The following is a 16,795-nucleotide window of genomic DNA, read 5'->3' as shown; positions in this document are numbered from 1 at the left end:
GTCCAAATTAAAAGATTAAAAAAAAGTTTTGTTGTGTGACATTCAACTACTAATGAGAAGCTGAAGGTAAAGAAGTCTCCGGTTAAATCCTAGCTTCAACCTGAAGATGTGATCTGTCTGACAGAGCAAATACACTTTAAGTTGCAATTCCACGGAACCAAACTTCTCAGAATCATCTATTTCCTGATTAAAACGTTTGCTTTAGCTTTTAGAAGAGGTAAGTAACTCTTCAACCTTAGAACCACCGTGTTCTGGCCTTTAATTCACTGTCAGGTCAGAGGCAGACGCTGGAGTTTATGGGAACTTGAGCTCAGACAAAAAACATTCATGCCAAACCGGAGAGAAAGCGTTCAATTATAAAATATCACGTGGAAGAGAGAGAGGAAGCCGATTTAAAAGCCCGCATTTTATATGGTCTCTGCGGGAGAAGGCGAGTCCTATAGTAGCTTCAGAATGGGCAGTCTTCCCACAGATGCATCTGGACCACAGCAGCATCGGGTCAGGGAGAAGTGTCCCTAACTACCGCGCACGGAGGCAGCCTTTCCTTTTAGTCTCTAGTCTGCTTTAGTCACGGCGACATAGTTAAATAGTGCTTTATCTCACGTTTGAGCTGAATGTTTGGAGCCGCGCGATGCGCTCATTGCGCGCAGTGACGTAGAGAGAAGCGTCTTTCACTTGGCACCTGCTATTGCGGCGCGTCAGATACAAAGTTTTGTCTAAATGGTGCGTTGGTTTTAGCATGACACAGACATTATGTCCGTCTGCCATGGGAGGAATGTCCTCATCTGTTCTCCCCTGGCGGCTCTAAAGTCTATTTACCGTTGTGCGTAATTTTACTGAAACTTTACGCACGGACGCCAAACCTCGCCAAACGCTCCGTCGCTCTTCCCTCCTCTCCGGCTCATGCACGATGACTTGTGCGCTGTAGTTTCGGTGGAGAGCACTGGCTTGGTGGGTTTTTTTTGTTTTTTTGTCTTTGGGGATTGCCGTCCGCATCCGAGCGCACCGAACACCAGAACCCGTAGGGGGCAATAAGAGGCAGAGTGGGCTTCGTACGCACAGCGGACAAGATGAATATCCAGGTTATGCCGGAACACAAGCTCTCGTCGGTGGTGCCGCTCAAACAGTGCAATGTGGAGAAAAAGGAGGTGGAACTGATACTGGTGAAGGATCAGAATGGCGTCCAGTACACCAGTTCCTCCATCATCCCGACCCCCGGCCGCCGCGCAGGTCCCCCCGGATCCGGATCCGAGGACGAACGGGAAACTTGGGGCAAGAAAATAGACTTTCTTCTGTCGGTCATTGGCTTCGCGGTGGACCTGGCCAACGTGTGGAGATTTCCGTACTTGTGCTACAAAAATGGAGGAGGTCAGTAAAAGATATGGTCCCTTGATGCGTGTTCGTGGATACTTTGAAGAAGTCATACAACTCCTGGTACTGAGGCTGAACGCTGCAGTAGACGATGTAACGTCTGTCACTACGGTTCTATAGCGTGTTTATTCCACGTCAGAGCAGATATTAGGTGCAGGTAATTGCTTAGTTGGCTTTTATTATAATCCCACGGGAACGAGTTTTAATTTACAAAATAAAGGAAACTCTCAAACTCCTTTCATAAAGAGACGCTGTAGGACAGCAAATACCGCGAGACTGTTGGAGAAGTTAATGAAAAACTTAAGAACAAAAAAAGATTTGATTTGTAACGAAACAAGTGTCCAGATTCTTCTTTTATTGATATATTGTAATATTAAAGTGCCCTTTGGATTAAATACATTTTACTGAAGCTAATTCTAATTAAAAACTACAGTGAGGTTAATTTGTTGTAAAACACTTTTTGTTGTGTTTTACAGTGAAGCTGACCTGGGGTCAGAGACATAAAGTACAGTGTGCGTGAATCAACAAAGGGCCGCTTTAAACACTGTGACGCTTTACCTTCAGCGCTCATCACAACAGAGTGCTCGCTAGAAGGTGTGCTCTGCCCTGTGTGCATTCACGTGGCCCACGTCAACATGTTGTCCCCACAGGCTCAGCTCCACCTCTGCCCTGTCAATCACGCCGGCCCTCAGCAAAACGCATTCATTACTGGACACAATGTGTCATTTGTGATGGACGGCGTCAGTAACAGTTCAGTCCTGAGAGGTCGTTTTCTTGCTGGTGGAGAGGACACGGCACCGAAATAGCTGCGGACCTCGTTTGTGCGCGTCTGTGTTGTTTTTCTAAGAATGTCAAACTCGTCGCCGCTGCTTTTTTCTTTTTTTTTTTTGTTTGGCATGTTCCATCTGTGTTGAGCACTGTGAAGCTGGAAAAGCAAACCCACACACTGTATGTGTCCTTTACTTCCAGGTGCCTTCTTGATCCCATACCTGCTCTTCTTGGCCATCGCTGGGATGCCGCTGTTCTACATGGAACTTGCCTTGGGCCAGTACAACAGGGAAGGGGCAGCTACAGTCTGGAAAATATGCCCCCTGTTTAAAGGTGGCGTGGTGGAACACACACACACACACACACGCACACACACACACACACACACACACACACACACACACACACACACCCTTCCTAACCTCTTCATCGTGCTAAATGCTGCTCAGTCATGCTTGCTCTCCGTGTCCTGCCCTTTCGTTCGATTCCTTCCTTCTTGCCCTTTCTCGGTTCGTGAGTGTCACTTGCAACTAATCTCAGTCACATCACTTCGTCCTCTGTAAATCCTTTATCTCTCCGTCGTACCTGCAAACTTGAACACTGTCTGAGTTCCAAATGAATGAGACCAAAGCGAGCTCCAGCTGCTGAGGTTCAGACGTCTGATTGAGCTCAATTTAAACCATGAAGTCATAAAAACACAAATTAAAGTTATTATACTGAAAAGCTTCAAGCTAATTCAAAGCCATCTGATGTATTGACAAAGAGTGTGAACTTTAAAACAGAGCTCGCATTAAGCTATTTATTTGTTGGGTGATAAGATGATTATTGATTTTTTTTCTTTTTTAATTCGATCTTTTCTGTAAATGAAGGCGCTGCAACAACCTGTTACTAGAGTCTATTCTCTCCCACTGTAACTGAGCCTGTCGACGGCCCAGCGTGTATCGTTACCTGCGTTTGAGGCGCGGTTTCTCGCTCGGTGATTCCTTATTGCGCGGCCCATTAAATCAGCACCAAAGTTTGCTTTTATTGGCTCCGGTGCCGAGGAGGGTTTGTTATTTCCCTGCGCAGAATGAGTGGGTGATGGGTTTATGGACGTACAGTAACTGCTTTCACATAAGGACATCGCATTCCGGCGGAGGCAAAACAACTCATCCCAGATTGATTAAAACGGCGGCGTTCGCGTGAAGCGGGCGACGCGGACGCCGCTCGCCTCTGAGGGAGCGCGTTACAGGAAGTGTGCTAACGAGCTTCATCCTCCAGGTGTGGGCTACACTGTGATCCTCATAGCCTTGTACGTTGGCTTCTACTACAACGTCATCATCGCCTGGTCCCTCCACTACCTGTTCTCCTCCATGACCAGCGAGCTGCCGTGGCTCAACTGCGGCAACAGCTGGAACAGCGAGAACTGCACGGACCCCAGGGACCCCAACAAGTCCATCCCCATCAACGGATCCTACACCAAGTACAAGACCACGCCAGCCGCAGAGTACTATGAGTAAGTGAGACTGAAATCCCCATTCATTCCTGCGTAGATTAGCGCATGATTCAGACTTCTTACAGTAAAATTCCCAACATGTGGACACTTTGAATACTTTTAACTTTAATCGATGTGCACTGATACCACAACACTGGGTCACTTGGAGTTTACTTGGAGTTTAGCTTTTATTTTGAAGGTTGGTGAGGTAGGACCACTCTTGCGTTCATTGTCAGTTTGTGGTTGTTGAGACACTTATTACTGACACTGTAGTACTCAATGTAGTACTCACCCTGGTGCTTTCTTCCGTCGTGAATGACGTCTGAATGACACTCGTACAGCACGTTACACACACACCCACGGGAAAATGTGAGGCAAGCCGCTGAAACGTGAGTAGGAACCTTCAGAATCCTCCAGCCATAAATGTTTGCACTGTAAAAAGTGTACACATAAAGAATTCAAGCGCGCTCGTTTGAAGTCCGCGAAAAAAGCTCCATCTGTTTATACTTCAAAGACGGCCGGCTCTTCCTCGGCCTCTGTGAAGTCTGACTGCGCGGCCCAGAGGAAGTCTGTGAAACGACTTGGACAATATAGGGACACACGCTAAGCGTGACGCCCAGCGGAGGCCAGTCCCGGGCCGGGTGGACCTCCACTCCCCTTCTGCTGCGCTGCTGATGCATATCCAGCAGCTTCCATCAGCCGTAAACTGATGGAAGTGGAGCCCGGCTCAGCGAGGTCAGGATTCACAGTGAAACCTACCACGACCCGATGCGTCGATGCTCCAGGTGAACTGTGAAGAAGGAGAGTAACTGTGCTTAAGCGGCCTGACAACAATGGGGCCGCTTCAAGACAGATCCCGCATGAGGCCGCGCTCCGCAGGGGTTAATAAATCCGCCTGATTTCAGCGAGCTTTGAGCACAGGAGCGATGCCAAGGCCCAGCATGAGGGAGTGAGGCCAACTGAGTCAACACTTCTCCTTCTTGGCCTCGTACACTCCCCTACTGTACACGCACAGGCCTCTACAGTAAGTCTGCCGCCTTCGGCTGTCACGGGGGGAGATCTGGGTAAAAATAAATCAGTAACATGAACTGGATGATGGAATATTGCTCCAGTCTTAGATTACAGTCGGCTCAGCTGGCGCTTCGCTAATTAGTGCTGGACACTGGCTTCGTTTTGTTCTGCCCACTCGCTGTTGCTGCAGGAGAAGAGATGTGACGCACATGTAACCCTGTTATTAGAGTGACCTTTGACCTCTGCGTTCTGAACAGCAGAGTGACCACCTCTTGATACTGAACAAAATCCTCCAAAGATCTTCTATTGGATTCAAATGATGGCAATAACAACGACTATTCGCTAGTCTCCATGTGAGACTTTGTGCCTTCCTGACTTTGAGTCTCATCCTTTCATCGTCGTCGTATTTGCTGTCAGAGTTCGCTCAGTAAACGTCACTCCGATGCACTCGCGTCGTCCTGCACCAGCACGTGCTCTTCATCATCGCTGGCATACTGTACAATAGTTTTGTGGGACATTTTCCTTGGATGATGTCTGTATGGGTTGAGTTCAAAGTCTGATCCGTTCACCAGTGCTTCTTCTCTAACTCAATGCTGGAGCTGTATCTGTTTTGATGTTCAGTAGCTTCATCCCTTTTTCCCATCTCACAGTCTAAGTATTATTTCTTTTTCACCTGTTAAACCTTATTACATCACAGTCAAAACAAAGAAAAGCGAGGGATTGGCTAATTTTATACCCTTCACTGGAAATAATCACAGAGACTGTTCACTTTGGTTGTACTTTGGTTGCTTTTAATGTAGGTTGCACTTTGGAGCCCGTATTCTCAACATAACCAGATGACGTATTAATTATAGCCTGAAGCAACTCGATTGATTTGTCAGGGATGATTACACTTGATAAATAGCTTTTACTTCAACAGAAAGCCCTGATTACTTGGACACTTGGGAAAATTAATCTCACGCACACTTTGCTGCATTTTTAAAATGAAACAGCTAAAATCAAACGTTTTTTTAGACTATAAATAAATAAATCAGGTTGAAGTAAATAGAACCCAGCTTAGTTGTGTTTTAATAGTCCAGTTAATTTATTTATTTTTGCATTTTTATTGTTACAGTAATGAAGTTCAAGCGCGCAATAGTGTGCCAGCCTCATGTATACGGAACCAAAACCTGCACAGTCAGGGATCATTAGAAAGAACGTGTTTAGAGTAACGAGCCAAAGAGGCTGAAGTGATGTTACAGGAAGCATTTAGTGGCAGTGCGATATCAATGCTATCTGATGAGCGGGGCCTTGATTTCAAAGTTTCTTTCTCCAAAATAAACAGATATTTTCACACCACAATCTGGTTCCCTGAAGGCCTCGCATCCACACACCCCACATCAGCCACAGATAAGTCAACGCTGAGCGGCTCAGATCCGTCTGCCCCTCTGGCCTGTCCGTCTGGACCTTTTTACTTGTGGTGTTACTTGGGGGGGTTGTGCTAAACAGTTGCATAAGCGGCTTGAGAATCAGATCCCAAACCAGTTCCGTTGTTTATCATACCTCGACATCACATGATGACTAAATTGAATGTTTCTTGATGAAAGCCTTAAGAAAGCATGTGTTTAAACGTTGTACTAGATGCTACTGACAGCACATCCGTAGAGATTTGCAGCGACCTCGTGGCCTCATGGAGTCCTCTTAAATACAGCACGGTTCAACAAAGCACTGAATGCAACATAACAGGTAAACGAGGTGAAGCCAGTGCATCACAGTGTATCAGTGTATAAAGTAAAGGCATGTGCCTCCTTCTCACTGCTCACAATAGACATTAAAAGAATGAGCTCACGGCTGCAAATGATATTCATCTCATAAAATACTTGAACCTTTGGATGTTTATTTTAATCTCATGAGCGCGAACAATTTCGGTGTGGAAGAAACATCTGATAATGACAGAAGGCTCACAGAGACTGAGTAATGAAAACATTAGTGTTGAACTGGTTGAAAGGGGCCGGGTGGTGAACTTCAAGGGCGGCTTTATTCAGAAGATTTATTCCACCTCTGGCTCAACGTGGACTCTTGGAATGTACAGTACCTCCTGACAGGAGCCCTGCCTCACACTTACCACTCCTTTCTCTCATCACACATTGTTTGAACTCCTCCATCTGCTGTAAATCCTGGGTGGGGTGGACACAAGCATACATTACTGCTACGACGGAGACAACATACAGTAATAAGCTGTAAAAACACATGACATAATGACTGCAGGGTAGTACTGAATGTGATGCTGATTGGCTTGTAGATGCTTCAAGTTATTGACGGTGATGCGCTGTGTACTACAGTACTAGTACACGGCACTACAGTAGAATCCCATGTCTGCCTTTGCATAGACGGGGAGTACTGCATCTCCACGAGAGTAAAGGCATCCAGGATCTTGGCCTTCCCCGCTGGGAGCTAACCTTATGCCTGGTTGCGGTGGTCTTCATCCTCTACTTCAGCCTGTGGAAAGGCGTCAAGTCCTCAGGGAAGGTACAGGCCCACACCCCACACCTGTTGGTTTCATAACTCCTTTTCTATTCTTTGGAACATCTGTAATTCACACAGGAGGTCTAGAGTTATTCTCATCTCTTCTATATTGATAGGATAGTTTAAGTGTGAAACTAACGTTCGGCTGCTTTTTTTCAGGTGGTTTACATCACTGCCACGATGCCCTATGTGGTCCTCTTTGTGCTGCTGATCAGAGGGATAACTCTACCGGGGTCCATGGATGGTATAAGGGCCTACCTCCACATCGACTTTAAACGGCTCCGAAATCTGGAGGTCAGAGACGCCGCTTCCAACCAGGAGCCATGCATGAGTGTTATTTTATGTCTATTCCTGAGCACACGTTAAAGGGCTCCCCCCAACCACAGTTAATACACTCACCAAACTCTATATTAAGGGCCCAAATCGTCAGGTCGATTGCTATTATAAGATATTAAAGGACACAGATGTTGTTTCCTGTTTATGTGGATTATCTTAACCTTTCTGTTATTTTTGGCCACAGGTGTGGATCGATGCTGCCACCCAGATTTTCTACTCGCTAGGAGCAGGATTTGGGGTCCTCATTGCCTTCTCCAGCTATAACAAATTTGAAAACAACTGCTACAGGTAGGACATTGCACTGCGTGTGACTCGCTGTTAGTCAAAACCATCCAGCTTCTGCACGCTCAGGACTTTCCAGCTGCAGCAAAAAACAGCTGAGGTGATTGAGATCGGTCCTCATCCTCCCTGTTCCCTCTCGTGCTACGAAGCCCTTCGAACCCCAACCAGGCCTCTAGCCTCATGTCCCGTTTGGAGATCTGTATGGAATGTAGCTGTGGCAGGTGGGATTTGCATTATGGCCTTAGTTGCGAACGAACAGCTCCCAACTGCAGTGGGTGAAGGGCAGCCGCCCGGAAGTGCTGGTGATGCTGGGAAAACACTGAACACTTTAGCCTGAAATCCCAGTACTGTATTCTCTCCTCTATATTGGACCTGCAGAAAATATACATGCAAATGTTTGCAAAATGAACTAATCACGACCTATGAACTCTACTGTAGCTTTAAATATAAATTCTCTTTAGTAGGAAGTTTACACCTCTAAACTTTAGGAAGTTTCGAGGTGTACCTAATAAAGCGGCCACTGAATTAATTCCTGGTTACTGTGATACAGATTTTGATGCAGTCTTTTCTCCTTCCAGGGATGCGATCCTGACCAGCACTGTGAACTGCATCACCAGTTTCTTCTCAGGCTTTGCCATCTTCTCCGTGCTGGGATACATGGCTTCCAAGCAAGGCGTGAAAATAGAAGATGTGGCAACAGAAGGTAAGTGTCTCTCTTAGTATTTGGCCCTTCATGCCTAAACACACGATGTTCGTTGAGCTTTTCCCGTACGTGTTATTGGTATAGGGGCGGGATTGGTGTTCATAATCTACCCGGAGGCCATTTCCACGCTGCCTGGCTCAACGTTTTGGGCCATAGTGTTCTTCATCATGTTGCTGACTCTGGGCATCGACAGCTCGGTGAGTTCCTACGGCGTCCGACGCCGTTTTCTAGAGCAGTTTATGAGTTTAAGTGGGTTTTATTTGTATTTAGCTGATGCTCTAATGGAATCTAATGTCTCCCTCGGATTGTCTCCCCCCCCAGATGGGCGGCATGGAGGCCGTGATCACCGGCCTGACGGATGACTTCAAAATCCTCAAGAGAAACAGGAAGATTTTCACCTTCGTCACAGCCTTTGGAACCTTCCTGGTTGCGCTGCTCTGTGTCACTAATGTCAGTAAACGAGTATCTTTAGATTAAAGTATGTGTCAGCTCTAAATGTACAAATATACTAAGAACAACCACTAACAAGAGTAAGTGCAAAACATGAGTAAACTGCATGAGGTTCATTGGTTCTGATCTTTAAAAGAGCAACTGTGTCTAATTACAAATGAAAATCTAATCAAATCTGTGTCTGTAGTATAAATAACTCATACTGTGAATAAATACTGTAAAGACAGAGACTTTATTCACAGGATGTATCTCTTAACCAATTTAATTATGGAAGAGGCAGCCCAGGATACAAATGAGAGACTATTTGTATGGAACCGGTCACCACTTGGTCCACGTGAGCCAACTGACGCATCGGTCGTGGAGACCGCTGCTGAGTTACTGCTGACCACACACACACTGAGCGTCTGCCCCTCTCTGCAGGGCGGCATCTACGTGCTGACGTTGTTGGATAAGTATGCAGCTGGGACCTCGATCCTGTTCGGCGTGCTGATTGAGGCCATCGGAGTTTCGTGGTTTTACGGTGAGAGAAGCAGATTTGTGCTTTTTAAATCAACACATTTACATTAATAACGAGGCAAGAAAACAAATGGACTCAACTCGAGTTGGATCCAACTGCAGGCGAACCAGAGCAAAACCCAGATGGATAACGACAAACTAACAGCATAGCAGCCTTAATGGATGAATGGAGCAAATGAGTGAAGGAAGTCAGCTGTGGTCAGGACTAGGGGGAAAAAGCCCACTGTATGAGCTGTAGCCGGTCATGTGCTGCGCGGCCTCCTGCCGCCTGGCGAGACCTGCTGCACTTTACTGTGACGGGACGCTGAGCACGGGCGGGAACCCCGCGGCGTAACTTCTCATGCTCTCTACAGGTGTGGACCGCTTCAGTGAAGACATTGAGCGAATGATGGGCTTCAAGCCAGGACTCTACTGGAGGCTGTGCTGGAAATATGTCAGCCCAGCGTTTCTGCTGGTGAGAATAATACGTTAATCAACGTTTATGTACTGCCAGAGCGGTTGAATGATATATGGATATACTGCAATTATATTCCTATCGTATTTAAAAAGGACTGACAGCATTTCAGAATCAGTAATGCAGCTGTTGGCTTGTTGCCATAGTAAAGATGGGCTCGGGGGAATGTTCTGGCTGTCAGTGCATCCCCGGGTTCCATAGGTGAAGTAAGTAACGTGCCCCTGGGCATTAGTGGAAGCACGTGGCCTGGCTGTCTACATGCAAACGGAGCCAGGACTGACTACGTGTGGATTTAACCACAGTGATGTGGTGATGGGCCGTTCATGTCTCAAAGTACAGGACCCTCGTTGCAGCCAGACACATACACGTTGCAATGACATAAGAAACTAACTCACTAAATAAATAAACGGGGTAAATGAGAAGCGGCTGATGGGGAGGAAACAAACCCTTATTGTGGCTTTTCTGGGGGAAACACCAACTTGTTTTTCTCAGCTCATGTTTTCTTTCCAGAATTCTGCTGAATGGAAACACCACCACAACACTGTTAAGACCCTTTTGTACCTTAAATACATAAACGTCAGGCCGGCTGCTCATTATTCTTTGAGGACATACTGGTACTGATAGAGGGTTAGGTGTGGTGTGTTTTACCATTATTGCCTTCGGCCCTGACATCGCTGCTTCAAAAAGAACTCCTCCATACAATACTGTACTGTATGTTATTCATAAGGGTGCGACGTATCTAATATGTCTGTTTTCCTTTCTCTCCTCTTTTCTCATAGTTTGTTGTTATAGCCAGTACTGTGAAGTCATCAGAACTAAAGTATGATGACTACAGCTTCCCGTACTGGTCCAATGTAGTTGGCTGGGGCGTGGCCATGTCTTCCATGCTGTTTGTGCCCTCATATGCCTTGTATAAGATTCTAAGTGTGCCAGGAACGTTCAAAGAGGTCAGTGAAATCACAATCTGCTCACAAACGGTCTGATACCGAATATGAAGGAACTTAAACCAGGACAAGCACATATTAAAACCAGATGTGTCATACTGTGAATGAACGTCTAAGCACTGAGAGATCATGACTGTAATTACCTGTCCATCCCTCACAGCTTCACTCAATTATAACTATTCCCACACCTCACTTTTAATCTTAGTCTTAGTCACATCCTCCATATGAAAACAGCACTGGCTGTAGTTCCGGACTCCACTAGAACCAGTTACTGTATTGGTGCTTTGGTGGTCAAGGCTCTGCCCCATATACAACCAACTGTGACGTACAGTGGTCTGACACACGGGCCCATGACCCATGACCCTGATAGATACCGACCCCTGCAGAGGGAACAACTCACTGATGCCCAATAAACCCCACCCACTGCCAGGAGCCACGATGAAGAGGTGATCGCTGTCCCTCGCTTCATCTGTCAGGGGTGGTAACGCGAGGGTCAGACAGCGATGTGCACTGTGAATATACCGTCAATGATGTATTTTAATGACTCTGACTTGCAGAGGTTAGCGTATGGGATCACTCCAGAGCACGAGCATCATATGGTGGCTGAAGGAAATGTACGGCAGTTCAAAGTAAGATGAAGTTCCATCACTTCTGATAAAAGGCTACAATTAAGCTGGATGCTTTATAGAAAGGGATCATGTTAAAAAGTAGACAAAAGCAAAGAATAAATACTCGTTACTCTGTCTTCCAGCTCAGACACTGGTTGGCCATCTAAAGAACAACAGCCAGACTCCCCCATGGACTGTTTGGAGCTCCTGCGTGCCACCGTGCTCAGACCAACACGGAGAACAGGCTTCAACCTCTCCCAGCGGCTCCTTCGCCCGTGCACTCTCCACCCAAGGCCTTTGTGGTCAACATTCGCTTCCAGCACTTTGATTTCAGAGTCCTGCATATGAATATTTTGAAACCATCGCAGAGCATTTCTGCTCCTAAATGAGAGGCATGCCACAGGGCAAATGTATGTGCTCACAGAAATTATTTTATTTAATTATGATGACTTTTGTTATGATTTTTTATCATATGGGACGAGACTGTTATCTTCTGAAAGGGAACTCAAGCTAAGATAGAAGCCAAAACAAACCCATGTCCCTATATATCAATACACGGGATCAAATTTCCTCATAGGCCTGTGATTATTATCAGTTTTCTTACTGTCACCTGTTGCCACTCCCCTCGGTCGAGTGGCCCATCTGTGTCAGTGCCTTATCAAGCAAGACACTCCATGTTTGTCATACTTTGAATAGGAAGATATAAAAGAAACTGTGTTGACTCAGGAACCCACTAAATATAACCACAGTTTGTGGATGGCAATCTCTTTTGAACCAGTTCCTTGATATTCAAGTCAAAGAGCTGGAGGTCAACAGTGTGTCAGGGCCTGTTAGAATGGGTCTGCGTTACAGAAAAGGGAACAATGTGCGATCTGGAAAGATTAAAACAGACGAGGCGGCCTTCGTTCACCTCCTCAGCTTTGAAAGGGCTGAGCCTGGGAAATCAGCAACAAATGATATATACGTGGCTGTTCCAGTTTTGTATTACTGTCCGGTTGTGTGAGTTGCTTTCCGAGTTTTCGTCTGTTCAGTGCTTCTAAGGAATCTTTGTGGCTTTTCCTCCAAACAGACGCAGAAGGAGCGTGTGTGAGTGTGCGTTGGGCTTTTGTTGCTGAGTGCTGTTTGTGTACAGTAACAGTGACTCTTTTCCCTTTGACCTTGAATCACCATCACGACATCCTGTGATGCCCTTTGTTCATCACTGCAGAGAAATGTTTTGGTTCTAAAATTAATTTTCTGCTTTATTTATTGGACTGGTGTTGAAGTTGACTTTTAACCTTGAATCATCGCAAGACACATAACGAAGAGGAGTAAAGCCAAAAAGAAAAAAATCTAACATGTGTAATATATCAGATTAGAAATATATATGAAAATATATTCTTTTGTTATATCTAATCTTGTATTTATCAAATTGTTTATATCAAAACGTGAATGTAAATTATTTTAAACGTAACTGTCCACAGTCATAACACGATGTTTGATGTAGAGTTAAGATAAACTGTTTCAAAAAAAGTATTCATTGTAGCCGTGGGTCACTAACGCACCCTGGCTTTCCTGGACTATGTTTACATAAATACGATGTACATTACCAGTGTCCTGTTGAACGTCAGTGACAAATACAATAGCTATGAAGAAGACTGAGTATTCACACTATAATAATAAAGAATTTCTTCTACACACAAGCCTAAAGGCCTCGGGCTGTTATTGTAATGTGCTTTTTTATCTGTTGGGCCATTTGAACCTTCTGCTTTAATATTTATACTTGATACTCAACACAAAAAATAATTCTTCTTCCTAGAAAACATAACAAATCTGTATTTTAATGGATAAATGGATGGGTAAAAATACAGAGATTTCCAACATCTGGGATCAATACAGTTCAATTATTAATAAATCCCCAGACAGTTTGACAATCTCTGGCAACTCATTTGGTGTGTGATTGATATCTGCATTCTGAATATCACCTCTTATTTTATGGATAAAATATAATTAAGGACCAGCTTGTTCACCTTTAACTGTGTTTATAAGAATTTTTCCCATTGTATTATTGTGAGCACACACAAGTCATTATGGGGGTGCAGTAGGCACCACAGCTTTTTTTTATAGCAATAGGGTTCTGAGATAAACCCAGGAACTCTCACAATAGATGTAGTTACAGTAGACAGCACATGTGCACCAGTGAAATAAAAACACAGTTATTAGATTTTTTCTTAACAGGAAGTGTGTCATGCTGATAATGTAAAACATTACATGTCATGTAATGACTAGTTAAATAGAAAATAGGTAAATTATTATTCTTGGATTGGGTAAGAGTGTAGTTGGAGAGGTCTTGGTCACACTGTAAATGCCACTTGTCACAATGCATCATCCGACCTCTGAAAAACAGTCAGATGAAACCTTTTATCTTTTACAGCTGCTTGCCATATCCTGTTAGCTGGTGTTACCTTCAAGGCAAGATCACAGGAGCAGAGGGCAACATAAAAAAGAACAGGAAAGAAAGAAAACCCAGGTCCTGGCCAAGATCTAAGAGGCCTTAAGACTTTAATTGGAGAGACCAGTGGCCAAGATAAGTTCAAATGAGGAAAAACAGATAGTGAGAGAGCTGCGACTGGGTGCAAAAGCCCCAGTGAATGCACAAGAAAGAACAAATGAGGCTGGAAAATAATTCAAAGCCTTTGTTTGCATTGAGAGCACAAGGATATTTCCTGTTACGCCATGGTTGCATGAAAGCCTATCAAACACGACTCCTTTTGTCAGAAACAAATCCATATTTAAACACGCACCCCATATGATACTGTTTTGGAGTCTTAGTGTTAAACAGTGCGTTCTCTCAGGGGTCAGTGGTCTACAGATTTATGCTTGTGTGACGGCTGTTTTAAAGTTCTTACCCTGTGGCACTGTTGAGGCATTACTGAAGGACAGCTTGCTTTGATTGCAACCTTCAACGAGTTTTTCTCATTTTCCTCTGACCAGTACCTCATGGTTATGTTACTTTGACTTACTGGGAGGTATTTCTCCTCCTGTCTGATTCAGTAGGTTCGTCCTGTATTGAAGGTTCCGTGATGAACTCTGCAGTGCATTGTCAGAATATGGAATAAATCAAGTTAGGCTAAATGACAAAAACATTATATGTCCATAATTTCATCGGTTTTGAAATAATCTACCTCTGAGTTGATAGTGACCACTGTCATGGATGATAACTTCTCCTTCCCACTGATCTTACCTTCAAAAAAGGTCTCCTCTGTCCGTTTGCCTCTTGCTCCTCATCTTTTATTTCTTCATTGCTTCTCAGTGCCTCCAGTTCTGCCTCAATGCAAAAGAAAACACACACCTACATCAAATCTGTTTAGCCAATAAAGGTCAAGCTGGACCTCTATAGACTGCCTCTTAATTGGCAGCTCTGCATGGCTGTAATGCGATTGGGACAAAGGTAAGCCATTTTTAATGTGCCTCTCTAAACAGGGGACTTGTTTTATACTCATAATCCAATTCCCCAGAAACAATCCATGTGACAGAGCTGTGAAATCTTCTACAGCACATGCAAAGAGCCTTGAAGATGTGGCCCATGAGAGCTGACTATGCTTATGGGGCCATATGCATACGCTGGGGGAAGCAACCATCAATACAAAGAATGCCACATGTGGAATGGCTGCATAAGGCCACAGCTTGTCACCTTTCTGACTCAATACATACTGCATGTACATGTATGTACCTACAGTATGTACGGGTTAGTGGATCTGACTCTTTGTGTATCTGGTCCACAGTCATATTCTCGTTTTTTGCCTTCCCCCTCTCTGCATCTTCTTTCCCTGATATTCATAATCTTGTTTGAGCTGCTTCCTGCTCTACAATGTATCACAAGGGGAGTCTGGTCCTGATGTTATCGTCTGTGTGTGTGTGTGTGTGTGTGTGTGTGTGTGTGTGTGTGTGTGTGTGTGTGTGTGTGTGTGTGTGTGTGTGTGTGTAAAACCAGCAAAGGGAAGCCAAGCATGAGTACGTTTCAAATGAAGGTCACCGCTGCATAAACCAGCAAGGAGGCGGCAGCTACATCCAAGGTCACAACTGGTTCCACTGAGGTATACTAAGGTATTTTATTTCAGCTTCGTGGGCAGCTTCGTATTTATTCAACATATCTTCCAGTGATGTTTGGCTTTTTTATGAATTCGAAGTTGTGTGAAACCATGACTTATCTACAAGTTTGTTGTTTATCCGACCAGAGAGTTTTGGACACACCTGATGAACTGGTGCCGGCTCCTACCACCTTAAAATGTCTTCATCTGTGCAGCATGCTATCAGAACCTAAAACACACTCACCCTTTGAAACATTCTGCATATTGTTTTTAGATTTTTCAAACTGGGGGATTCAAAATGAGCTCAACGCCCCAGCAGGCCCTGTCCATGGTGCTGAGAGTCCACTACACTAGACACTAGATAACGTACACGTCAAAACAACACATAAAAACAAAATACACTCCCGCGTGATACAGTGAAATGAATTATCTTGTTGCGTGGCAGTAACACAACACGTCCTCAGCTGAGCGATCACACAGCGCTTCGGGTATGGCGTGTTATGATAACTAAACTGTGTGGCAATCGTTGTCCACAGATGCAGATCTTCAGCGTTGTAGACAAAGTGAAAGGGGCCCTGTGGTCACGTCAAGATAATGATGGCAACCAAAGGTAGCTAATTGGATTGGCTTAAGTCCCCTGAGGCACAGTATTAGAAAATCCTAATCAGTGTCACTGGTGGAAAGACAAGGGCTGCTTAGCTTTCACAAGCAATTAGATTTAGCCATGGAGCGAAAATACCACTCATTCAAACTGGAGAGAAATCCCCTCATTAAATTTAAAGAAAGTGGAACGACTGTGGGGAAGATCGTTTCAATTGCATCTTTTTCCCAGAATCCATCACAATACAAAAGTACAATTCAGTGACTCGAATAAGATATGTCATTTTTCAAGTTTTCCCCCCACTCTTTCTCTTTTTTGTCTCTTAGTAGAAGAGAACATGCTAACTCAAGTCAGGCTATATTGAATGAATTCATGAGCAGCTTGAGTTTAGAAATGCAACAGCACAATTCAAAACACAAAGGTAAGAAGTCATTTTTAAGTTAATTCTAATATTAAGTTTTCATGGAGGAGAGAGAAATGTTTTGTGGCTCGTGACAATTTCATCTGGAAACCAACAACACCAAATACCTTTGGTGTGTATGTGAAGTATGCGTAGCCTGCCATCTAGTGGCCAAAAAGTCAGAGTGGAGAAGTAGCAGTTGAACAGGTCAACTACTGTAAGCAGACACATTATGACCAGACAGTACAATGATCATAAAAATGAGGCCAGAAGAAGCAGGTCAACAACCCATTTTCACACCT

The 16,795-nt window shown here is 44.6% G+C and overlaps 1 protein-coding gene across 1 annotated transcript; it reads left to right on the top strand.

Moving 5' to 3' along the window:
• The first annotated feature begins 390 nt into the window (after nucleotides 1-390).
• Nucleotides 391-13,104, top strand: slc6a2 (solute carrier family 6 member 2). Its single transcript, XM_029145069.3, has 14 exons — nucleotides 391-1,368; nucleotides 2,341-2,472; nucleotides 3,400-3,634; nucleotides 6,994-7,132; nucleotides 7,289-7,423; nucleotides 7,650-7,753; nucleotides 8,326-8,450; nucleotides 8,535-8,647; nucleotides 8,772-8,900; nucleotides 9,321-9,420; nucleotides 9,770-9,870; nucleotides 10,650-10,817; nucleotides 11,372-11,443; nucleotides 11,566-13,104. Exons 1-14 carry the CDS (start codon nucleotides 1,071-1,073, stop codon nucleotides 11,587-11,589), a joined length of 1,875 nt encoding a protein of 624 aa, XP_029000902.1. The 5' UTR covers nucleotides 391-1,070; the 3' UTR covers nucleotides 11,590-13,104.
• The last annotated feature ends 3,691 nt before the right edge of the window (nucleotides 13,105-16,795 follow it).

The sequence above is a fragment of the Betta splendens genome, chromosome 3 (assembly GCF_900634795.4).
Source record: "Betta splendens chromosome 3, fBetSpl5.4, whole genome shotgun sequence".
Classification (NCBI taxonomy): Eukaryota; Metazoa; Chordata; class Actinopteri; order Anabantiformes; family Osphronemidae; genus Betta; species Betta splendens.
This window is presented reverse-complemented; position numbering and strand designations above follow the sequence as displayed.